The sequence below is a fragment of the Cryptomeria japonica genome, chromosome 7 (assembly GCF_030272615.1).
Source record: "Cryptomeria japonica chromosome 7, Sugi_1.0, whole genome shotgun sequence".
Classification (NCBI taxonomy): domain Eukaryota; kingdom Viridiplantae; phylum Streptophyta; class Pinopsida; order Cupressales; family Cupressaceae; genus Cryptomeria; species Cryptomeria japonica.
In genome coordinates this window covers 123,213,276-123,240,600 of record NC_081411.1, presented here as the reverse complement: position 1 = coordinate 123,240,600, position 27,325 = coordinate 123,213,276, and the positions used below count along the sequence as shown (strand labels likewise).

Genomic DNA, 27,325 nt, shown 5'->3' with positions numbered 1-27,325 from the left:
GGAAGTGACTTTACTAGTTCCAATGGAGCTAACCGAAACTTTAGAAGTGTGCAAATGACGGCTTCTTCAATTTGTCTCTTCTCATCATTATTTCTAGTTTCATACTTGACATATCTAAATGAACCAAATCCGCCATATTCTTTCAAATTGGCACAGAAGTTTTCAACACTATGTATATTTACCTTCTTGCTCTTGACAATCTGAAATTTGTTTGCATCTTCAAATTCTATATCACTAGACTCTTTTGGCAAAATGAGTCTCTGAGTAGATTTCTTGTAGGTCTTTGTTACCTTGGGAACAGTAACACTCTTTTTTTTCTTACTTGGTGATGTTGCAGATGCTCTTGTGTTAGGTCTCTTTGTTGGAGGAGTTGGTAGGGCCTTTGAAATGTCCTGTTTCTTTCTTTTTAACACTTTACCCTTAGGCAATTCGGTGCTTAGTGTTATAGCTGCCTCTTGAGCTTATGATTCCTCTTTGGTGATGGCAAGAGTGCCTTTGGCAGGTGTAGAGGAAGAGTCTTCTCCGAATTTCTCAGATAATGCCTTTATCATCTTTGTAGCCTTTCTTGTAGCTTTGGGTACTACAATGCTCTTTTTTAACTTTTCCTTAACTTCTTCATAGGTTCCATACCTCAGCTTGGTAGCATGCCTTGGTAATGTAAGAAATGCATCAATTGTTGTTGCATGATGTCAAAGTCAATCTCATAACCCATAGGTGGCAAAGATTGAGTCCTTGGTTCCACAGCATTCACGTAACAGTAATCGGTGTCTACCTCAAAGCATATGTCATCTTTATATTTCTCCACTAGCTGGGGTGGAATCTGGTACCTGTTGTGCATTTTCTCTTGAAATTTACTGAAGTAATGATCCATTGTATCATTGAAATTATCATCTAGCTTCTTGATGAAGTCATTAATCTGATGGGTGATTGGTTGGTATAGCTCCCAAACTACTTTACCGACTGATGGAAAGAATTTTTCAAAGTAGAAAAACATGCATACAAGAAGTGAACCAAACTTTAGTGTATTTACCAAGTTGTTCTTCTTTGGCTTCCTTATTGTGTTCAGATTCTCAAACAGGTTCTTTAGTAACACTTCACATAAGTCAATTTTCATTCCCTTTTTCACAATTTTATAAGCTATGTCAATTGCTGCATAGGGTACATTGTTTTCTCTTGCTGATTGGAAGAAACAATAACCAATTATTCTAATGGCAAACTTAAGTTCTGCATCATTGACATTGTTCAATTTCAGTCCTCTATAATCAAATTCTACTCTGGTTAAATTGATCAATTCCTTCTGTGATATCATCTTTTGAGCTCGTGCATGATCATAGATAGGATAACTGGTGATCACATGAATGATTTCCTTGGTGATTTTAAACGGTTGCTCTTGTAGCCACATGAAATCATCATGAACTTTACTCAGAACAAACTTGACCCACTGGGGTTTGAACACATGAGGATAGGTTAGGGCTTCAGTCAATCCTTTGATTTTGATGTGTTCATACTTGCTATTTAATACACCATCGATACATAATTCATCATAGGTGTCTCTTATTTCAACATGACCGAGTTCTTCAACATGGCATTTGGTGAAGAATCTCACATCTTCGATTAACAATACTCTGTCTGGGATGAGTGAAAAGGCAGTTTTGTCATCCGATTCAGCGGCGACTTTAGGAGTCAAAGAGTATTTCAGTGAGGGCTTCTCTACATTCTTGACAACTATGGGATCTTGGATATTGGGCACCATTTAGGATTTCAGGTAAAAAAAAAAAAAACTAGTAAAGAGTCCTTACGGTTTCAGAATTCCAAACGACAGACACTTTATACTTAGCAAATAATGGCAACAAGATTGGTAAACCAACTTAACAATATGTTGAGATTTGATGTAAATACCTTAGATTTGCTTTGAATGAGGTTTTGATCACCTTGGAATCGCTCTTCTCTGCTCTTTCAAAAAGTTGGTGAATGAAAATGACCGTGAAAATACTTTTAAGTACACAAAATATCTTATCAGGCTCTGTGCAGGTTAGGTCAAAAACATTAAATGCACTCGGTTCACCTTTAACCGATTTACTCTCTTTTTTTTTGTTTTAACTGAGTAATCAGACTTCCTTCATTTACCAACTTAACAGGCTTCCTATATTCACCGACTTGACAGGTTTCCTGTAAAGTACTTTTGATAGAATTTCAAACTTACTAATGCATCTTAACTATGCAGATTTTGAATTTAGTACATAATAGAATAGGAACTGTTATGATTTTATCCTTCAGAAAATGCAGTCCCTTAATACCTTTACTGATTAATTTGGACTAAGTGCACCTAACTCGGTAGGTAAGGTGCTTTCTTCATTTGACACAATTTCCTTCTTTTTCCAAATCATTTGTAATTTGCCTTTTATTTCTTCAGTGTCTCCTCTAGGTTGATCTCTACAATCTCCAGCCAAGTGTCCAACTTTGTGACAATGAAAACATGTCATACCAGGATTTCTCCATGATCTTTGGTTGTTCATTCCAAACCTTATAAAACAGTTACCACTAATATGTCCATATCTTCCACAACATTCACACCATATCCTTGTATTGTAATCCCATGGTACTGCTGCATATTGTCGGTAAGGATCTGTGTGAGTTCGGTAACCTTTAGTGTTTGCTCGGTGTGCATACCACATATAGTTCTTTTGCTTAAACCAACACTTCTCGGTACTATGTCCATATCTATTGCAGTTTCTACAAAACCCTTTGGTTTTTGTCTTCTGATAGTTGTTAACAGACTTTGTCCTACATTGGTTAAATGTGTGACCATATTTATTGCAATTATAACAATAACCATTGGACTTAGTGACATTCGGTTGCTTACCTTTTCTGATTTGGCACATGTTGGTAGTATGACCTTGATTTCCACAGTAGTTGCAAATAAGCTTCTTTCTTTTGATGTTCTTCTTGATTCTAGCTTCCTTTGATGATTCTCCTCTCTTGGTAGTATGAATTCCCTTCTCGGTAGAGTCTTTTCCTTTGTAACCAAGTCCTGCATCTTTGTTGGGTCTTCTTGTATTCAGTTTCTTATCCAATATCTTCAATGCTTCATAACTCTTCTTCAGTGATTCTTTGGATTTCTTCTCTGTTTCAAGTTCATTGGACAACCTAGATACTTCAAGTTTCAATGCTTGATTCTCATTCTCTTTCAGATTTGCATCATGATGTGCATAGCCCATTTGATCTGACATATTTTGTTGAATCCCAGTCAACCTTGTGATTTCATCATTCTTTTCAGATACTAATGCTTCAAGCTGTTGTTTCTCTCTTTCTAGATCTCTTACTTTATTCTCAGTTGTCCTCAATGCATCTAGATTTTCAGTCATCTGTGTGCTGAAATGTTCATGTTCTCTTTTCATTACTTTCAATTGATCAGCCAGTGCTTTGTTCTTTTCTTTCAATACTCCAATCATTTCTTCAGTCTCTTCAGATATACTGTTCTCAGATGATGTCTCAATTTGTTCCACTAACTCTTGAGAGTCCTACAAATCATCAGATAATCTTCTTCTTACTTTTAGAGATTTTTGCATTTGCCTTTGCATGTCTGCAATCACTGATTAGCATGATCCAGCTCTTCTTGTAGATACACAATCCTCTGAGATTGTTTGTAGCCTTCCATTAATAAGATCTTTCTCTTTAGGTAGTTAAACCCTTTTCCAAGATTCAAGCTCTGATACCAATTGTTAGGCCCAACATGGAAAGCTAATGTACTAAGAAGGGAGGGGTGAATCAGTACTTCAAAACTTTTCTTGAATAATAACTTTACTGTTATGCATAAACAGAATAGTGCAGTAACATAAAATAAAGTTAAAACAAATAGATAACAATCATACGTGATTCACTCCATAACACATATATTTTGGTTACACAAAAAATCTTGGTTAGAGAGAAAAACTATGGTGGGGATGGCACCCACAACTTCACTACTACAATAATAAAGATGCTCAGTTAGAGCTACATGTTTAGCTATTTCTAATAGCTTACCCTGTTAGGAGTAACAAGATCTGTTAGATCTACCTTGCTAAAGGATTTTACAACACTTAATCTAAATGTTGCACCTGGTTAAAGGCTTTATAATTTATAGACTTGGTTAGAGTCTTTTACCCTGTTAAAGGTTTCTCTATAACTCAAAATGTTACAATGAAATTATTACAAATATCTGCAACTTTACATCTGAAATGTTATAGCAAATTCTATGTGCTCAGAATAGATTACCTTGCTTATAGCATACCTCGGTAACCCATATAGTAACTTGGTAAACCCTTTTGTTTACTTTGTTCTTTGACTGTTCTCTGAAAACCTTCTCGATGACCTCTGTGTCTCTGTAACAGTCTTCTTACACTCATGCATACACCTTTTAACTCTTAACTCATGTTGTATAAATAGATCTCTTAAGACGATGATCCAATTCATTGCTTCGATCTTACAAACACAATTCCTCGAATGAATAACTATACAAAATATTTCATTGGTTAGATTGATCTCAAAATCATACACAATCTTCTAGTGCAATTTCCAATGCGATAACGGTTAGATGTGCCTTGATCTTGTAACACATTTTCATATGCATGTCCAGGTTCAATGAATCTGGTAACACGTTTCACTCGATATATATCAACTCGGTGTGTCATCTTTGTTGCTCGGTAGATATAAAAAGATACTCGGTAGATAGCTCGATGTGTACTGCGTTCTATGACTGCTTTCTTCTGTAACCGACTAGATTGTGCATACCGACTTCTCTGTGTATACCGACTGCATAATTCGATAGTCTTAACCGACTAGAGTATATAGTATGACTTTGAATATAAAAACTAATGGCGACTTGATAAGTAGTAACAATATATACATATATATACACATATACACATATACATATATATATATACACAAATATACATACATATATATGTACAAGTATATATATATATACATGTATATATGCATATACATGTATATATGTATATACATGTATATATATATGTATATACATTTATACATATATATGTATATACATTTATACATATATACATGTATATGTTATACATATATACATGTATATATACATATATATATATGTATGTATGTATGTATATATATATATATATACATGCATACATATGTATATGTATATGTATGTATACATGTATACACACACACACACACACACACACATATATATATATGTATGTGTATATATATGTGTGTGTGTATATATATATATATGTGTGTATATATATATGTGTGTGTGTGTGTATATATATACATGTATATGTATATATATATACGTGTATATATATATACATATATACATGTATATATATACATATATATGTGTGTATATATATACATGTATATATATACATATATATGTGTATATATATACATGCATACATATGTATATGTATACATATATACATATATGTGTACATACATACATCATTCATACATATATATATATACACACACACACACATACACATATACATACACATATATGTATGTATATATGTATATGTATAATTACTACCATTGTTGATGATCATATTCTTGAATATATAACACATAATAAATCTACTCAATGTAGTCAATATCCTAAGTTAATCGTCTTTATACATCGTAAAAACATTTTGTATTACAAAAATAGATTACATAGCTTACTAGTTTAAATTATAAGTTGTATCCGTTCATAATCTATTTTTCTTACATTTCTCTATAACTCAAAATATTACAATGAAATTATTACAAATATCTGCAACTTTACATCTGAAATGTTATAGCAGATTCTATGTGCTCAAAATAGATTACCTTGCTTATAGCATACCTTAGTAACCCATTTAATAACTCGGTAAACCCTTCCATTTACTTTGTTCTTCGACTGTTCTCTGAAAACCTTCTCGGTGACCTCTGTGTCTTTGTAACAGTCTTCTTACAGTCATGCACAGACATTTTAACTCTTAACTAATGCTATATAAATAAATCTCTTAAGACGGTGATCCAATTCATTACTTCGATCTTACAAACACGATTCCTCAAATGAATAACTATACAAAATATTTCATTGGTTAGATTGATCTCAAAATCATACACAATCTTCTAGTGCAATTTCCAATGTGATAACAGTTAGATGTGCCTTGATCATGTAACACGTTTTCATATGCATGTCCAGGTTCAATGAATCTGGTAACACGTTTCACTCGGTATATATCAACTCGGTGTGTGATCTTTGCTGCTCGGTAGATATAAAAAGATACTCGATAGACAACTCAGTGTGTACTACGTTTTGTGACTGCTTTCTTCTGTAACCAACTAGATTGTGCATACCGACTTCTCTATGTATACCGACTGCATAATTCAATAGTGTTAACTGACTAGAGTATATAATATGACTTTGAATATAAAAACTAATGGCAACTTGATAAATAGTAACAATATATACACATATACATACATATATATGTACAAGTGTGTATATATATATATATATGTGTGTGTGTGTGTATATATATATATGTGTATATATATATGTATATATACAAATATATATATATGTATATATACGTGTATATACATTTATACATATATATGTTTATGTTATACATGTATATATACATGTATATGTGTATATATATGTGTGTATATATATATACATATATATGTGTGTGTATATATATACATATATATATGTATGTATATATCTACATATGTATATGTATATATATATATATACATGCATACATATGTATATGTATATGTATATGTATATATGTATGTACATATACATATATGTATATATGTATACATATATACATATATGTGTACATACATACATACATACATCATACATACATACATATATATATATATACACACACACATACACATATATGTATGTATGTATGTATATATGTATATGTATAATTACTACCATTGTTGATGACCATATTCTTGAATATATAACACATAATAAATCTACTCAATGTAGTCAATATCCTAAGTTAATCATCTTTATACATCGTAAAAACATTTTGTATTACAAAAATAGATTACATAGCTTACTAGTTTAAATTATAAGTTGTATCTGTTCATAATCTATTTTTCTTACATTTCAATATCAAATCAATTCTAATCTAAATAATTACTCCTAATAAATGAAATCTTCATTTCTTCCAAATTTTGTTCAGCGTAGCCATTGCACCTCATTGGGGTGAAAGTGTTAGTATTATTAAGAATTTAGAGTTGTTCTTGAATAGGGGACAAGATTTTTCAAGTGGAAGTGATTAGAACTTGATGTCAAGGGAGGCAAGCCTGGAATTTGACAGTCAATATGGTTGTTTTTTCACTTTTAGATTGTATATAACAACTTAAAAATTTAGTGGATCGTATTTATTGACATACTATTTTTTTTCTAAAACCATACATATGACACTTTGAATTATTAATAAACTATAAAAATTATAGTAGGTAATATAAATTATATAATATTATAATTATAATATTGATATATATTATTTTAGAATGTTTATTACAAAAATATAAAATTATTTGTTTGAAATGGTAAGATATAATTGTTTTTAATTTTGTAATATTTTAATATGAATTTTTTAGAATAATATATATTTTCTTATATTTTTAATAAAATTGTCTTAAATATCAATTTAGAAACTTATCATAATTGAAATTATAGGATATAATTGTTTCTAATTTTAAAAATATTTTAATATAAGTTTTTAGTATAGTTTCTATTTTAATTATTAACAAGATTTTTGGCATGAATTTTGAAACTTACTTATTAAATTTAAGATTTCTATATATGTTACTAATTTATCACTGTTTTGTAAATTTTTCACATTCTTTTTAAGAAAGCTTCACTGGCTCATAGGTGAAAATTAAGATATATACTTTGTAGTTCATACAAGTTTGTTCTAAATCTTGTTATTTATCAATAAAATTTATATTTAGACTTTTATAATAAAATTCATGTTTGATTTTCTCTCTGTAAAACATCAAAAAATGTTAATTTCTTAAATTTTACTATTGAACTACTCATTTAGTTGCTTGCTAGATTAGGGGTTTTGGTCCCAATAATGGCAAATGTCCCAAATTCACTCCTTCTCTCCTCATCTTTGGATTCATAGGGTTAGTTTCTCAGCTCAGTTTAGGGTTATGTAAGATACTTTTGATTTCCATCAGTTTAGGGTTTGTTGCCAATCTTAATCTTTAAACAACCAAATTTCATAATACAAATGTCGAGGTAAAGAATGTGCCTAAAATTGTTTTTCAAGAATACAAACTTCACAACAATTTTCATTTTTTTTGGTGAAAAGGTGTGTATTATCATTTTTCTGGCAAGAAAAATAATTTAGGTGAATAAAAATTATTAAATATTGTTGTGTGGCCTTTTTAGATGTGGTCATGTTGACGATCCTCCTATTTTTAATGCAATTGACAATTGTAAAATTCTCACCTTGTTCGGTTTAGTCTTATGATGAATTTTGACTATGTATGCTTGTATACAATGGCATTTTGATTATGTATGTATGTAACAATATACAAGGGTTCAAATTTTAGAAGTCAAAATCCATGTAATCTTATTATTATAAAATCTTGATTTATTTTTAGCAATATTGAGATAATAAGTGACCTTAGGTGAAATGGCATTGATTTGTAAGTGTAACTTTTCTCCAAAGCTAGATAAAATTACATGTTAGCAATAGCATGGTGAACTTACTTTTAACAAAATAACAATGTCAAATAAATTCCAATAATGTAAAATTTAGGATATCTTCAAGCCATATCTTTACCAAGGCTATTATAAGACTATGTAATATACACTTGGGAAAATGAACCTTGTGCATTCTATTCATATAAAGAATAGGTAAAGTTCAAGTAAAATATAAAATATTTTGATATTGTAGATCTTCATGGAAACATGGTAAAAGTTCTCTTGATTAGCACAACTGTTAGGAAACTTTACTACTGCACCTATTATAGTCTATACAATCATTATAGAACCAAGGATATATTCTTAGGTAATATTATTAGTATGTTGAATCGAGAGTAGTAATAGTAAAATATGGTAGTGTAAACACAAATGGATATGTATGTGAATTGTTCATGATATCAAAGTGCATGTGAATTGTAAACACAACTTGACATGTACATTAATGATAAATAGCAACATAAGTCTTGGCTCCTTTAAAATATTAATATTGCAAGCGCATGTAGCTCTTGTATTTAATCTAGATTATGCAATTAAATATTATTCATATTGGAACAAATGTAATGATTGATCATGACATGGTACTACTATTGAAACCTTAGGAGTAGTGTAATACTTAAATATGGATAATTATTTTTTTATGTTTGAATAAATTGGTTTCCTTTCCTTCTAATAGGACATCACTTGGAATCATATATGAGCCTACATAATTGTTGCATTGTGAAGATGTTTCAGTTGTAGTCATCTTGTACTATGATGTGACTAGACTTATTTTATATTGACTATATGTTGTACAACATAATTATTGTGAATATTTGATTTGAAGGATTTGTCCTTATAATACACTATTGTCCAATACATGATATTTATGATAGGTGATATTTTATAATGCTTAGCTACATTTATAGATGGATTATACATGTGAGTGCGCTGCCATGAATTTGGAGCATAACATGTGTTAGTTTCAGTTTTATAATTTTATAGAATATATTTTTAATATAGGTCGAAATCATGTTTTATAATAATATAGAATACATGTTTTCATATTAAAAATCATATTTCTAGGAGTCTATTGTGAGTTTGTTGTGCTTCTTTGAAGTCATATTTTTCTTTATAATACTATTGTTTTTCATAATTTTATGATTACATAATGCCATTAACTATCATTCCTCTTTGTACTTTTCAATTCCAGTAGGGGTTAGTAAACATGTTTATGTTTTTGACATTTGAGTCAAATATGATAAGGTTTGGCATTAGATTTTCATGAGTGACTATAAATACAATTTTAATTTTTTCTTGTGAATCATGATGGTCATGATGGTCATGATGGTCTTGTTGATCATGAGATTATAGTTGATCTAACTTTTAAAATCATTATAACCTTTGTAAATTAATTTTTCCACTTTAATTCTAAATGATTGACTTAGAAATTTTGATTACAATGAATACATTTGTTGTTGACTATGGGATGTCATTTTTATTGTCGATGTCAATCTTTTGAAGATGACCTTGTCATTCATTAGAGCTGACATCAGTAGTGGTTCTATTGTACTCATACTACAACATTCTTAGACATTGAAAACTACCATTGTTGATTACCATACTCTTGAATATAACACAAAATAAATCTACTCAATGTAATCAATATCCTAAGTTAATGATCTTCATACATCGTAAAAAATATTTTGTATTACAAAAATATATTACATAGCTTACCATTTTAAATTATAAGTTGTATCCATTCATATTCAATTATTCCTCACATTTCAACATCAACTCAATTCTAATCTAAATAATCACTCCTAACAAAGGCAATATTCATTTCTTCCAAATTTTGTCTACCCTCTAACATATTACCCAAAATCATATCTTACTATCGACATAACCATTGCACCTCGTGGGGCGCAAGTGCTAGTATTATTAAGATTTTATAGTTCTTGAATGGGGGATAAGATTTTTTAAGTGGATGTGATTAAAATTTGATGTCAATGGAGACAGGCTTGGAATTTGATGACAACTTAAAAAAGACCGTATGCAATGACATGCTATTTTCTTTCTAAAACCATATATATTACACTTTGAATTATTAATAAACTGTAAAAAAATATAGTAGGTAATATAAATTATATAATACTAAATTATAATATTGATATATTATTTTACAATGTTTACTACAAAAATATATATTTATTTAATTTTTTTTTAAATTGTAAGATATAATTGTTTCTAATTTTATAGTATTTTAATATGAATTTTTCAGAATAATATCTATTTTCTTATATCAATTTAGAAACTTATCATAATTGAAAAGATAGGATATAATTGTTTCCAATTTTAAAAATATTTTAATATAAATTATTAGAATAGTTTCTATTTTAATTATAAACAAGATTTTTTACATGAATTTACAAACTTACTTATTAAATTTAAGATTTTTGCATATGTTACTAATTTATCACTGTTTTCTAAATTTTCACATTCTTTTTACATGTTATAATTCTTGTTATTTATCAATAAAATTTATGTTTACAATTTTACATTGTTAAGAGAAAATAATATATTTACTACTTTGTCTAAAACTTTAAAATTTAACTCTTTTTATATGCCAATAATTTTACTTTCATTTGTTTACACTACATACACCTTTATAATATAACTTTCATCTAAATCTTTTTGACAAATAAATTTTATGTGTGAAAGACATAGCAATGATCAAACTGTCATAAAAATATTTCATATCACAATATTAGAATTGTCTGGGAGAACAAAAAAAAAAAAAAAAAAATTCAAATATATGTGATTAAAATTTATTGTGATTTTTTACTAGCGAAGGTGATTAAAATCTTTCATTCATAGACTGAACATTGTTCCCGATATCCGACAGCAGGGTGGTAGATGTGGCAGGTGTATGGGGCATTGGGGATGTTAGCGGAAGGAACGGACAAACATCTGAGAGTGAGCTGGTTGAGTCCAACCCTTGATAATAGCTACTGACAATGACCAAAACATTGATTTGATGAAACGGCAACGTTTACATTGGGCCATACCTCTTCAAAAATGCAATGTGGCATCCATTGAGTAGCAATTATCTGTATATGAATGTTTTTTCTCTGAAGATAGTATATATGAATCTTTTCAAATGTCTCAACTTAAATATTTAGTGGTGAATTGTAAATAGTTATCCTTCTTGGCATTCATATGCAATTTACTTATTATTTTTACTTTAACTCTCCATCTTGAATCCTTTATTTGTAAATTCTCAACACTTGTGCTAAGATGTTATAATGTAACCACGTTCACCTTGTTCCATAATAGTTAAGTCATTTCAACAAAGCTTTTAAGATCCAACGTGCTTTCAAACGCAAATTCCGTGAAAGACAAGATAAATTCTCAGCAATCGAAGTCAAGGTGGCCCCCTCAACATGGAGCAATGGCTACGCAGCGGACAAAACGGTCCGCCCATGCCATCTCCATGGATGGCCCCCATGCCATGATGCCAATCACCGTTAAACCAACCAGTCCAATCAAACCGTACATTGTCGAACCGTTCTTGGTTGGTGTGCAGTTATCGTAGATTCGAGATTGTAATCATTATATTAGTGCCAAGCGTTCAGTGAGTACGTATATAACACTTGCTCTACTGTAACAATAAAGTAATTCCAGGCATTTACCGAGGCTATAATAATTTCATATCTACCACTTAATCCACTGTAACAAGAAAGTAATTCTTGGTATATAATAATTTAATTAAATAAAAATATAGCATGATTTAACAATTATAAATAAATATATATCTGAAAATTAATATATTAAAGTAATATAATTAAAACAAGAAAGTAATTCTTGGTATATAATAATTTAATTAAATAAAAATATAGCATGATTTAACAATTATAAATAAATATATATCTGAAAATTAATATATTAAAGTAATATAATTTCTGTTACATTAATTATATTAATGATCTCATCTAGCACATCCATATCAAGGTAATAATAGAAATTTTAACATTAATCATATTAATGATCTTATCTAGCATATAGATATTAGAATAATAATAGAAATTTTAACATTAGTCATACTAATAATTTCATGTAATAATAGAAATTTTCATTAATATGTTTTCTAAATTATTTTATTAATTTATTAATCTCTGTCCTTTAGTAGTGATCGATACCCTTATGAATGGTTAGATATTTTAAACTCTATATTAACTTGTGAGATCCATCCTTACAATAATTAGTTTAATTATAAAATAATTACATCAATGTTTTTTTTTTGGTGTTTTGCCATTAAATTCTTGTTCCTTTTGTGATTTTTTTTCAATTGAAGGCATTCTATCTAAAGTTTAATTAACCAATCTACAATAAATTGTCAAATTTTAGAAATCTGCATCATAACTTTAATGGGTATTAATGATCAACCTGGGCATGAATTTGCACAATTTGCATAACTTAAATGGCTTTTTAAGATATTTTTCTAATAATTTTACACTAAGAAGTATTACTTTTATGTTTTTTATATAAGAATCAATTTAAATTTAAATAGCTCTAACTTTAACTCAAATTGAGTCTAAATACTATATGTTAGTTAAAGTTATCTTGTTGAAGAATTTGAATTAAAGAAAATAATGAATTTTTTTTTTCACCAAAAGGATACAAATTTATTAAACACAAGAGAATTATAGAGCAAGGACCAACAACCTAACCCAAAAAATTAAAATACAATTATTTTACAAGAAATTACATAGAATGCAATAATTATAAATTTCAATCAAACTCTTTTTTACCAATATATACTTAAAATTACATATTTTAGATATAACTAAAAGATAAGACATTTGTTCAAGTTACCTTGCTCAATATATTTATGTGTATGGACCATCTCCATCAGATAAAAAGAGAGAGCTATGGATAGAACTAGAAAACTTCTTCAAGCAACATCATAATAGCAATATCATACTAGGAAGAGACTTTAATGCTATTCTGAACCTTGGAGAAAAGTTCGGTGGAATTAGGAGAGAACCACAATCTCTACAAGATTTTAGAGCCTAGGTGTAAAGGAATAAACTTTTGGAGATCAAGGCCACCAATGGGAATTATACCTGGAGTAATAGGAGATCTAGATTCTGCCAAATAGTGTAAAAGATAGATAGATTCTTTTTTAAAGGTCGCCTTCCTCGGTTCTCTTTTAACCTTAGCTCAAAGAGCCTTCCATTTTCTAGATCGGATCACTTCCCAGTATCTTTTCTCATTGAAGAGGATATGGGTCCAAAGAATTGTCCATTCAAGTTTGAGAAAATATGGATGATGAATGAAGGCTTTCTCCATAATATTGAAAGTTGGTGGAATGAGGAATAATTTAGATCCTATGGAACAAAGAACAATTTGGTAACATCTTTGAAACCAAAAGAAATATTGGGATGGAACTAGAAGAGCTAAATGAGAAGGTTATTAACGATGGAATGGATCAGGAGAAATACCTAAAAGAAAAGGAACTATTAGGTTGCTATGCAGATATATTGGCAAAGGAGAAAATCTTTTGGAAACAAAAATCCAGGGAAACATGGCTGGAGGTGGGAGATAAGAACACAAATTTTTTCCATAACAACACCAAACAATGTAGGAATATAAACAAAATTAGTAGCATTAAGAGTGAAGTCGGGATAATGCTAGAGGACTCTAAGGAGATAGCATAAGAAGCAGAGCATTTCTTTAACAATATATACAATTGGGGCACTTCTGATTTAGCAACTCAATCTGAGATTCTAGCTAATATTCCAAAGCTAATACCTCAAGAATAGAACTGACTTCTAGAGAGAAAATTCTCAACAATAGAAATCAAAGTTGCTCTATTTCAACTACATCCTAACAAAGCTCCAAGACCAAATATATTCCTAACATGTTTCTTCTAAAAGTGTTGGCACATCTTAGGAGATGAGCTAGTAGAAGCCTTGGAAGTTGCTAGAAACTCTGGAAGAATTCTTAAAGAAATTAATAACACCTTTATTGTATTTATTCCAAAAATTAAAATATCTGAGTCATTTGATATATTATTTTACAATGTTTACTACAAAAATATTTATTTATTTAATTTTTTTTTAAATTGTAAGATATAATTGTTTCTAATTTTATAGTATTTTAATATGAATTTTTCAGAATAATATCTATTTTCTTATATCAATTTAGAAACTTATCATAATTGAAAAGATAGGATATAATTGTTTCTAATTTTAAAAATATTTTAATATAAATTATTAGAATAGTTTCTATTTTAATCATCAACAAGATTTTTGACATGAATTTACAAACTTACTTATTAAATTTAAGATTTTTGCATATGTTACTAATTTATCACTGTTTTCTAAATTTTCACATTCTTTTTACATGTTATAATTCTTCTTATTTATCAATAAAATTTATGTTTACAATTTTACATTGTTAAGAGAAAATAATATATTTATTACTTTGTCTAAAACTTTAAAATTTAACTCTTTTTATATGCCAATAATTTTACTTTCATTTGTTTACACTACATACACCTTTATAATATAACTTTCCTCTAAATCTTTTTGACAAATAATATTTATGTGTGAAAGACATAGCAATGATCAAACTGTCATAAAAATATTTCATATCACAATATTAGAGTTGTCTGGGAGACAAACAAAAAAAAAAAAAATTCAAATATATGTGAATAAAATTTATTGTGATTTTTTACTAGCGAAGGTGATTAAAATCTTTCATTCATAGACTGAACATTGTTCCCGATATCCGACAGCAGGGTGGTAGATGTGGCAGGTGTATGGGGCATTGGGGATGTTAGCGGAAGGAACGGACAAACATCTGAGAGTGAGCTGGTTGAGTCCAACCCTTGATAATAGCTACTGACAATGACCAAAACATTGATTTGATGAAACGGCAACGTTTACATTGGGCCATACCTCTTCAACAATGCAATGTGGCATCCATTGAGTAGCAATTATCTGTATATGAATGTTTTTTCTCTGAAGATAGTATATATGAATCTTTTCAAATGTCTCAACTTAAATATTTAGTGGTGAATTGTATATAGTTATCCTTCTTGGCATTCATATGCAATTTACTTATTATTTTTACTTTAACTCTCCATCTTGAATCCTTTATTTGTAAATTCTCGACACTTGTGCTAAGATGTTATAATGTAACCACTTTCACCTTGTTCCATAATAGTTAAGTCATTTCAACAAAGCTTTTAAGATCCAGCGTGCTTTCAAACGCAAATTCCGTGAAAGACAAGATAAATTCTCAGCAATCGAAGTCAAGGTGGCCCCCTCAACGTGGATTTCGCTGATTCCGTTCGTTGGGATTCCTGCCGTAAGGTTTTCCATGGCGACAGAATGGCCCTCATGTGACAATATTTTTCTTGTGTACTAGAAAAAACAATCATTCTGTGGAGGCCGGGCTTAACCGCTTTCACCGCTGAGGGTGGCTGGTGTGGGCCCCTCAAAGAATTCCGTTTCCGTTCTGTTTCCGTCACTCTTCTCTGACCCTTGGCAGTGACAGTGACTGCTGCGGTTTATTTGGAATTGAGTTTTTAATCTCTCCCGCCCTTTGTTCTGCCCGCGCATTTCCACTTGAATATAGCATTTGCTCATGTCCTGGCATTTTGCAATTTGTGAAGAGGCTCTGAGGGCCACGACTATGACTTTGCCCTTGACTTCCCAGGCTCTTCAGTCGCTCGCTTTGTCTGATGCCATTACCTGTCTTGTATGCAATGCCTGGGAGGAAAATACGAGTCAAAAAACAACGCTGTTATCATTCATTAGGAAATGGTTTCCAAGGTGAATACAGAGACATTGTAAAAGCAAAGTAAGGATTTACATAGTCCACAAGTCCAACCGCGACAAAATCAAAGCCCGGCCATCGTATACAACATTATCGAGGGGCAAAGATATCAGAGTTGTTCCTTTGCTAGTGGAGATGCTTGTAGCTGAAGGTCACAGTATTTGTGAAAGAGCATTGTTGCCAGTAAACACCCTTTTTTTTTGCACGGATGACACAATTCTCATAACCACAGGATTCCATTATATAAGACATTTTACAGTTTCATGGCTGTTGTTCTTGGTTCTGTGTTGATTGCAGTGGTAATTATTTGGGATTACAGACGATTTAAAGGACATCCTTGTGTTATTCAGGTTTGATTTCTGTCATTCTTTTAAATATTTGAAAGTGCTGATAAAATGTACATTAGGGAGCCCTTTAGCACGCTTAGATTCTTCAATGGCTTACCAATTCTCCTATCATAAAAAAAATGTTCAATATTTATCCTTTTAAAGGCACACAGAGGATTTGTCTACTCAAACAGATAGTGATATTACCTTAAAAAATGTAAGGGTGTGATTCATTCCCCAATCTTGTCCCTGAGTATATTGCCATATCACCCATGTGCTTGGATTATATCTAGTAGTTACTCTTCTTTTCATAAAAGTACTGAAACCTTTATCATGTAAATACAACCTTAGCAAGGTAGGAGAATATTGTTAAAAAATTATTTGAAAAAGATTACTTCTAATGGAATGTTGAAAAATTAAACAAAGATAAGTTACATCTAAATGTTTAACTTTAGGATCTATCATAAGATTATAAGATGATATTTTTGATAAAGATAAAAATAAAAGATTACTTCTAATGAAATGTTGAAAAATTAAACAAAGATAAGTTACATCTAAATGTTTAACCTTAGGATCTATCATAAGATTGTAAGATGATATTTTTGATAAAGATAAAAATATAATTTGAGACATCTAATTGCAACAATAGCTTGAATTATTTTGAAATTGATTAAATTTCTTTAAGAAATTGAAGAAGAGAGAAACTATAATGCTCAATTTGTGTGTATCACAACTTTATCCGGTTATAACTAGATAGTTATAAAAATATAATGATATTATACTTGATAAAATAATTATTACAGTATCCTTTATTTGTCTTTTTTTTCTTTGAATGATTACAAATTTTTAATCTAAGAAAAAACCTCTATCCACCCTTCAAAGCAGTATGAGAGCTAAATGTTGAGAAGATCAAAAGATTCATAATGCAAGAGGTCAATTGATATGAACACTAAAGGAAACTATTATTGAGTTTATCCACAAGGTCTGAATTCATTCTTATGAACATATATAGGAGACATTTTTTTTAGATTGATACATCTATTATTTGTCATGAGAAAGGGCAAGGTAGCCATCAAAGTTATCCTTGGAGCATGCCCTCAACTCATTAGTGTTATTTATTCATGATAATGGTAGAGAAAGATCCAACTTTAGAGGTAGAGGAAGAAATTTGTATAGAGTTAGAAGAACCAACATAATAAATTTAAGTAAAATAAGTAGCAACTAAAATTTAAGACAACCAATATCAAAGACAAAGATATGATAAATCTCAAGTTTAATATCATTGTTACAAAACTATGTCCATTATTTATGTAAAAAGAAAATTTGATTTCAACAAACAAAATATTAGTTTTACTAGATTATTAGTCTTAAACAAAACTTGATGAGCATTACAAAGGTTGTTCTAAAGGGTTCTAGAGTATTATTTTAAAGAAATAATATCTAATTTTAGATAAATTAAAAACAAATCATTTCTTTACAAAAGTTAAAATGACTAATAATAAAATGTTTCACTTAATGTTGAAACCAAATTTGAGGGTGAAATTTTCTTAGTAGTAAATCAGTGGCCGAAGGAAAAATAATAGAAGTTACTCAAACAATCTTTGAAGATAAAATAAATTATGAGAATTGGATTTGATGTCTTTTACTTATATTTTTTTATTTTGGAGAGGTCTAAAAGATTTGCCACTAATAGAAAAATAAAAAAGAGTATATGGAGGGATATATTGAGAAAGAAACACAGAGAATCATTTTAAATAGGCAGTTCAATTACCATTTGAGAATATCCACTCAAATTTGTATTAACCAATGTGAACACCTTCAATATAGTCTATTATCTTTTTTATTTTAAGTAATTATTTTTTAACTTATAGCATTGGTATTCAACACATTTCTTGTAATCATATATTAAAATTAAACTAAATTATATTCAATAGAGTTGTTTTAATTAAGTTCAATTAGAGTAATAAAAGTAAAGATGCACAACACAATTGTAGTAAGTGGTTAAGTCTAATGGCATGTATGCGTTAACAAAAAATATTTCTCTTTTAAAATTTGGTTCTCATTTCTATGTCAAATTTTAAATATAAAAATTTAAATGTAAATAAATGTTTTAAAAATATTAAAATTATCAAAAAAAATGTTGATTTTTTCAAAATTATAATTAAAAACCACATATCAAAAGGTGGTAATGATATATATAGTGTAATGGTAAAAAACATGGTATTGTGGTTCTTGCTACCTTGATCTAAACTCCTATTAGAGTGTTATTGCTAAAAATCAAACACAAAATAAAGTAAAATCATAAACAAAGTATTAAAAAAACCAAAAAACATAAATACAATACAACCTATGTGTCCTATGCACAATGTCTGTAGGAATGTAACTAATATGCACAATTCCTTTCAGTAGGTTATCTAGGCTAAGATGGAAAGGAAAAGGGTGAAGAAGTGAAAGCCCATGCAGTCCTTGGCTCTTTTGAAGAATCACTTGATCATTAATAACAACCTAATTTTTGTAACAATACAACATTAGAAGGTAGGTATTAATCATTATCTAAAACTTATTTTTAAAGTTACTTCTATTTAATCTTGAAATTAGACCAATACATTGTACATTGACTAATTTCTATAACAATTATTTTAAATCATGTAACTATTGTGAAATTTAAATAGCCATATACAAAAATTAAACATACATGTTGAATTAATAGCTCAATAGATATATTCATATCAATTATATAATCTTAAATTCATAATAGACATTGCATTGTGGATATCTTAACATAATTTACCTTAAATGTTACAAATGATTATACACATTTAAGAAACCATAAAATTCAAAATAAAGAAACACATGACCTTAGAATGAGGAAAAAATATAATATAAAGTAATCTACAATCTCAGAAATAGGAGACTCTAATCATTCAAATTATAATACCAACTTCAAAAAAATTGGGAGCTCCATCTACTTCATTAGGTGAATTCTGCAAATGTGTTCGTCTGGATTAAAATTCCATGGCTAGTTGAAAAATATATCTTCTACTTCATTGTGTTTTGGAGGTTCATTTGCTAGTTTTTATACGATGCAAATACCAGATGTTCTATCAAACTTAGCAACATTTGTCAGTATCACTGATGATGTACCAGAATGGGGTATTTAGAACAAGGTAGATTATATATCAAAGTTTTTCTGGGCCTTGTATAATTCTAGGAGCTTTGATGCACACTCATGCTATATGCAATGAAATGAAAAAAGAACTCAAACCGTGACTTCATACCCATGTTAAATGAAGCAGATTGTTTAACAATTTGGTGAGCTTTTACTCCTATGTATGCTAAATGTAACAGAATATCTCAGTTTATTTATCCCTCGTTTGGTAATCTCCCAACATCTTCTGAACAACCACTGATAATGTCAAAGCACGTGCAGAAGCAGCTGTTCGGCCTTTCGTGCAAAAACAAAGGGTGTTTACCACCAACAATGCTCTTTCACAAATGCTGTGACCTTCATCTACAAGCATCTCCATTAGCAAAGGAGCAACTCTGATATCTTTTCCCCTCAGTAATGTTGTATACGATGGCAGGGCTTTGATTTTGTCACGGTTGGACTTATGGACTCTGTCAATCCTTACTTTCCTTTTACAATGTCTCTGTATTCACCTTGGAAACCATTTCCTAAACAATGATAACAGCGCTGTTTTTTTGCCTCGGCATTTTCCTCCCAGACATCTGCATACAAGACAGGTAATGGCATCAGACAAAGCGAGCGACTGAAGAGCCTGGGAAGTCAAGGGCAAAGTCATAGTCGTGGTGCGCGGGCAGAACAAAGGGTGGGATAGATTCAAAACTCAATTCAAAATAAACCGCAGCAGTCATTGTCACTGGCAAGGGTCAGAGGAGAGTGACGGAAACAGAACGGAAACGGAATTCTTTGGGGCCCCACACCAGCCACCCTCAGCGGTCAAAGCTTATAAGTGTGTTGGTTAAATCCGGCCTTCTGTGTGGATTCTATACATGTTTCCACGAACTCTGCAAAGCATTTCCTTCTTTCTTCGTTCTTAATATGTTCTGACACCCCTTTTTAATGCACATGACAAGTCTTTGTCTTGGAAGACTGTTTTAAACGTTTTGCTTTGTTTCTGTAACTTCAATTTAGTGCGAAGTAATAAGCCTCTGCTTCATCAAGGCCGTTTTTATTGTTTTCCTTGTAATTGTTTCTTTTCATCTCGATTTGTTTCAATGGCATCCAGTTCTGGCTATGGTGGCCGAAATGCTTTCGATCCAATAATACCATCTGCCTCTACTTGTGTTGCATCCTCATCTGGAATGAAACAACAGTCTTGGGATGTATTCATCAATCATCACGGAGATGATGTCAAACACACGGTGGCCAGTAGAATCTACAATCACCTTCATGCCAGGGGACTGCGAGTGTTCCTGGACCAAAATGAGCTGGAGCTTGGGGAATTCTTTCCGAGAGCTTTAGAACAAGCAATACGTAGTGCTTCAATTCACATAGCAATTTTTTCTAAAAATTATGCACGATCCGCCTGGTGCTTGGCGGAACTGGCAATTATGGTGGAAACCGGCACCACAATTATCCCTGTCTTTTATCATGTTCAGCCTTCTGATTTAAGGTGGGCTGTCGGAGGAACAGGAGAATACGCGGATGCCTTCTCCGAGCATGAAAAGAAGGGCAGATACCCTTCAGAAGACCTTCAACGCTGGAAAGTGGCGCTCCAACAAGTCTCGTGTTATATTGGAAAGATCATAGGGTACGTACCAAATCGCTCTTCCTTTTGCGCAGGTTTCCCATTGACGTCTCAAATTAGGTAGATTTGTGTATCTAGTCCTAATGTATTTGTGATTTTTTTCTTGCCCCTTTCAAATGTAAGATTAGATCCCTGCTTAATCTTTTGTTATCTTGCCTATCATGAGTTTGGGTCCTTTTATTCTTAATTTGATCCATGTTTTAATGGCTCGGACATGCTCAGTGACGAGCAGCAGGTTGTGAAAAGTGTGGTGAATCGTATATTGAAAGAAATGGACCCGCTATGCTTAGAGGTGGCAAAGTATCCAGTGGGTCTGGATGAAGTTGTGCAAGACTTTGAAAAGACTGCAATTCAATCAGCTCCTGAGAATGTACAGATTGTTGGAATCTGGGGTATGGGTGGAATCGGAAAAACCACCCTGGCAAAAGAATTCTATAATAGAAGATGCTCGGGCATGGATTATGCCAGTTTTCTCTCAGATGTTCAACATGCTGCAGAGAGTGGCGAGTTACCTATGAAACAGAAGAAGCTTTTGAAGGACCTCGACCTCGACCTCGACGTCAGGGACGTACCTCTTGACAATATAGCCGAAGGCAAACAGATTGTCAAAAACCGTTGGAGATCAAATCAACTAGATGCTGAAAAGTCTGCTCTTATCATTTTGGATGATGTTGATCATCCAGACCAACTGGAGGCTCTATTGCCACCAAGGGAAAGCTTAGGCCACCGAAATTTGATTATTGTTACCACACGTGAGCTTGATGTTCTCAATGCGTGGGGCATCTCTACTGTTTTTAAAATGAGGCCTCTGAATGAAACTCATGCCGAGCAGCTTTTCTGTTGTCATGCATTCTTACAACAGTCTCCACCACCGGAATTTGAGGGTCTTGTTAAAAAGTTCATAAAGGCTTGCGATGGATTGCCTTTGTCACTCAAGGTGTTAGGGGCACAGCTTTATGGCAAGTCCGACAAGGCATACTGGCAGCGAACATTGAATAAAATTTTAAGAATATTGCCCATGGACATCAAAAAACGGCTGAAGGTCAGCTATGATGCGTTAGATGAAGAAGAGAAACAGATGTTTCTGGATGCAGCTTGTTTCTTTATTGGACGAAGGACCAGTACGGCCATTGCAGTGTGGGACGGTTCAGAATGGGACGGTCTGCTCGGTTGGGAAAAGCTTTTCAATAAATGTCTTGTTGATCTCGATCAGTGGAATCGTATAAGAATGCACGATCACTTGAGAGATTTAGGAAGGGAAATCGCAAATGAACAGACACCCTATCGCCTGTGGTTTCGAAACCAGATTATCCAGGTTCAGCCTCAACAGGTGAAGTCAGTTTGTGGTTTTGTGGTTTTGAAATTTTATTCCTAATTTGATCCATGTTTTTGTTTTGAGCGGTATTGTATTCAGCTGTTTTGTGGGTTTTTATTATCTACTTATTTTCTTATTTTGGAGGTAGTTTTATGATTTCCAAAATTATCTGCATAGATGATGACAGTGTTTTATCCCGAATTAACATTTCTCCTGACTACCTTAATCATGACATAGGAGGCTCATCTTTCTCCTCTAGTATACATCCTAACCAGTTTTAACCTTCCCTTTTTTCAGGTAGGAATACAAATCCGAGGAATAGTAGCAAATGCAACTCGTGTCAATTGGTACTCGCAAAGGAAGGTAAAGATAAACACAAGCCAAGGAGTTCGTAGCCTCAAGCCCTCCTCGGTCGGCTTGAAGATTTTGGTTTGTATGGGAAGTAATACTGATCAAGGAAATGGCGACTTACCAAGAGGACTGATCTGGCTTTGCTATTATAATTTTCTTCACAGAAAACTTCCTTGGTTTTCATTGCAAAGCTTGAGAATTTTACTTCTCACTGGTGCTCGGAATTTAGAAAACTTGTGGGACACTGATGCGGATGTAAGTATCATGCTTTGACAGTTCTTTTAAATATTTACCTCGGATTATTTTTGTATGCATGCCATTTAATTGAAGCGAAAATTGGTTGCAGGCTCCATTACAATTAAGAGAACTGACAATCCAGGGCTGCCAGAATTTCCGAGGGTTTCCGGAATCAATAGGAAATATGATGCATTTGAAAGAGATAAGGTTAAATCCCAAATCATCTGCAATGACAAGCCTCCCAAACCAATTTTGTTTTCTGCAATCTCTGGAACACCTGCAATTATCTAGGTGTGAAAACCTATCATCGTTGCCGAGAAATTTTGGCAATTTGACTAACCTGCGGCATCTAGATTTCTCCTACTGCTCGCAGTTGATGACATTGTCAGATTCCTTTAAGCAGTTGACACTCCTTCAATATCTGAATTTAGAGGGGTGCCGGGAGTTAAGCTTCAAGACAGAGAATTCAGACATTCTGGAGCAGATGAGAAAGTTGGAGTACCTGAATCTGAACGAATGCAGGAATCTGGAAACTTTTCCCCTCCCAAATGGGGCGTCTTTGACAGAGCTTTATTTAAAGGACACAAGGTTGAGGGAACTGCCAGATAAAATCGGGCAACTAAGAAAGTTGCCTGTGCTGGAGATAAATAGTGAGTTGTTAAAAACCTTGCCGAGCTCTATAGGTAATTTGTCAGCATTAACTGCACTTAAAATATCATCTTGCCCCCACTTGGAATCTTTGCCAACATCTCTGTGGGACTTGCCCTCCTTGATTGAACTAGAAATAATGTCTACAAAAATGTCCAAGCTTTCAATTCCTGAAGCATGTTGTCCTCGCCTTTTGAGTCTGTCTCTTCGATCTAATCATCTCTTAAGGGAGATCGAAACCCTCCCAAGAACAATGGAGACCATAAAGGTAGAGCATTGTAATGTCCTACAGAGCATCAGAGGTATTTGTCACCTCGAAAAGCTTAAGACAATGATCATTTCTTACTGTCCAAACTTGGGTGAGCTTCCGAGCTTTGCTAAATTACTTTCATTAAAAGAATTTGAATTGAAATCTTGCCCGAAAGTGAAGGCATTTGAAGGTTTTGAAGGTTTGGGATCATTGGAGAAGTTTAGAATAGATTACTGTCCAGAATTAGAAATTCTTCCAAATTTTGGAAAGTTAACTTCCTTGAAGATTCTAAAATTGCGAAAGTGCCAAAGACTGGAGACGCCAGAAGGGGTGGAACGTTTGGGTCCACTCGAGAAGCTGAATATAGTTGAATGTCCACGCCTAAGAATTGGCTTCCTTAGAGGAATTTGAATTACTGTGAAAGTGCCCTCTTTAAATTTTCTCAGACGTTCTTCGTCCCGTTTAATAAAAAAATGTTATGAATTGATGTCAAAAGCTGTAATCAAACCACCATATTCAATGCATTCACGTCACTGAGAGAGGGCAGACTGCAATATTTGAAGACTTTTATCATTGCCATCAGGATATTAATTCATTGTATTCAATCTAACAATTAATCTTCATTGTATCGAATTAAAAAATTTGAGCAAACATTTTTATAGTTTATAATTATTTTTTTATTTAATGATTTTAAAAATATCATTTATCTTTCTCTCTATTGATTGGTGTTGGGAATAGTCATTGTAAAAAATGATTTTTTAAATAAATTTTTACGTTCAATTAATGACTTGAATGCCATAAAATATTTTATGTATCATAAAAAAGTACATTGTTCACTTTAACATTATGTTGTCTCCTTGAATGACATTTGTGATGTCATTCATATCTATCCCTATACAATTCTAAAAAAATCTTAAACACTATGCAATTTATGAAATTCCTACCTACTTTATGTATTGTCTATGCAACAATTATCATTTTTTTTTTACAATTAATCATATTTAATGTTTTGATTGTTTTTTAATACTTTGTTAATTTTTGTGTATCTATCATTTGTATAATATACAATACATTATTATTGTATAAAAATAAATAGATATAAATATTTTTAATTAATGTATACTTAATTTTCTTCAATAGTTATTTTTACGTTGAAGATATTTCATCTATGGAATCAACAAACTATTTATTGAGATACATGGTTGTGCATTGTACAAAAGGGTGCAAGATGCTATAAATAATCTTGACCAGCATGTCTTTTAATTTTAACGTGACTATTTGCACTTGTTCTGAACCTAATAATTCATGTGACAAATACAGAGCATCGAAAAAGAGCAATGAGCTAGATGACTAATGTACATAAATGCTCTATGTTTCCACTAATCTAAAATTTACAATAATCAACTACCCTACCTAACAATAACTACAATAACACTTATAGGCAGGAACTTGACGCATTGTGTCTCTTGTTAATCATATGCCTTCCAAAGCTTATTCTTATCTTGTCTTTATTATGTTACAGTAATTTATATGATGCCTATCCTCTGTAGACCACCCATATATACCTATTAGACCTTCTATGTATTCCAATGTGATTGAGATAATTATGTTGAATTATGCTCCCTCTATTTATTAGAATTGAATTAGAATGATGGTAATTTATTTATGAATAATGATTTCATTATTGAAATAGATGTAAACTTTGACCTTTACTGATTCTTGTTTCTTATTTTAGTTTTGAGTATGTTCAAAGAAAAGACTGCTCATTTATGCATTATGAGAAACTATCATCTTTAGAGGTACTTTTTATGACAAACTTGAATGACTCGGATAAGGTGACTCAAATCTCGCATGGAAAATTGATATATTATAGAATTTTATAGTGACAAGGGCAAAAGCACAAACCTATGTCTCACTTGGGGCTAACTAAGTGCATTCTGGCTTAACTTAGTTTGGTTGGACTGAGTTCGGCCGAACTAGGTTTGGCCAGACTATTCCCTTGCCACGTGGCATGGGTGTGGCGCCAAGAGTTCGGCTGAACTATTGGTTACATTATCCTAATTTTTGTGAGTGCCTGAACTTAGGATAGCTCAAAATAATTCAAAATAGTTTGGTCAAATTGAGTTTGGCCAAACTCACCTACGTGGCAGCCAAATCACCTATTTTATTTGCATTTCTGAAGCTTTTCACATCTGCTCAATTTCCTTCATGCATAATATTTTTTTACAAAAATCAAAACCCTTTTGTAGAGCTCGAAGTCATGAATACAGACATATAATTTTTTTAGTATTTTGATTAATTTTAATATTTTTTATTAATTAAACATTGCAAGTATGTTTTTTAAGTTAAAAAAGAAGTTGATTAGAAATTAAAAAAATATATTTTCACTAGATGAGAGAATCTTCTCCAAAAAATATGATTTTTTTTTATAATGATAAATTTAGTAGAAAAAAGGTGACACCGAATGAAAACTACCAAATTCAGCTATGTTGAAATTTAAGATATTATTACAAGAAAAATATGCATCAAAATTTAATTTAATTTTTTTTTAACAGTGCATATATATGTCCTCTATTTGGAAAATTAAAATCAGAAAAAATAAATAAAAAATTTAAATTTAAATTTAAATTTAAAAAAAAAATTTAAAAATAATAATAATAATTTCATTTTCATTTTGTTTGGTGACGCCGATTAGAACCCCTGATTTTTAGCATTTTTCAGCAATAAAAAATTTGTCTTTGAATATATAAAAAAAAGGTCAATTTAAAAAAAAATTCAAAAACTAATAGACATAAATCTCATTAATATTTCTATATTTTATTAGCTTACATCATTTTTAAA

The 27,325-nt window shown here is 31.3% G+C and overlaps 1 protein-coding gene across 1 annotated transcript; it reads left to right on the top strand.

The window, feature by feature from the left end:
- The first annotated feature begins 20,960 nt into the window (after positions 1 to 20,960).
- Positions 20,961 to 25,126, top strand: LOC131056356 (disease resistance protein RPV1). The gene is made up of 4 exons (XM_057990718.2): positions 20,961 to 21,686; positions 21,906 to 23,013; positions 23,296 to 23,604; positions 23,696 to 25,126. The coding sequence occupies exons 1-4, from the start codon at positions 21,151 to 21,153 to the stop codon at positions 24,893 to 24,895; spliced, it is 3,153 nt and encodes a 1,050-aa protein (XP_057846701.2). The 5' UTR covers positions 20,961 to 21,150; the 3' UTR covers positions 24,896 to 25,126.
- The last annotated feature ends 2,199 nt before the right edge of the window (positions 25,127 to 27,325 follow it).

Bases quoted from the DNA above. Each gene is read 5' to 3' on its own strand.
- LOC131056356 (XM_057990718.2), top strand. From the start codon at position 21,151: ATGGCATCCAGTTCTGGCTATGGTGGCCGAAATGCTTTCGATCCAATA. The intron at 23,014-23,295 runs GTGAAGTCAGTT...CCCTTTTTTCAG, and splicing joins TCCAGGTTCAGCCTCAACAG to GTAGGAATACAAATCCGAGG. The intron at 23,605-23,695 runs GTAAGTATCATG...AATTGGTTGCAG, and splicing joins TGTGGGACACTGATGCGGAT to GCTCCATTACAATTAAGAGA.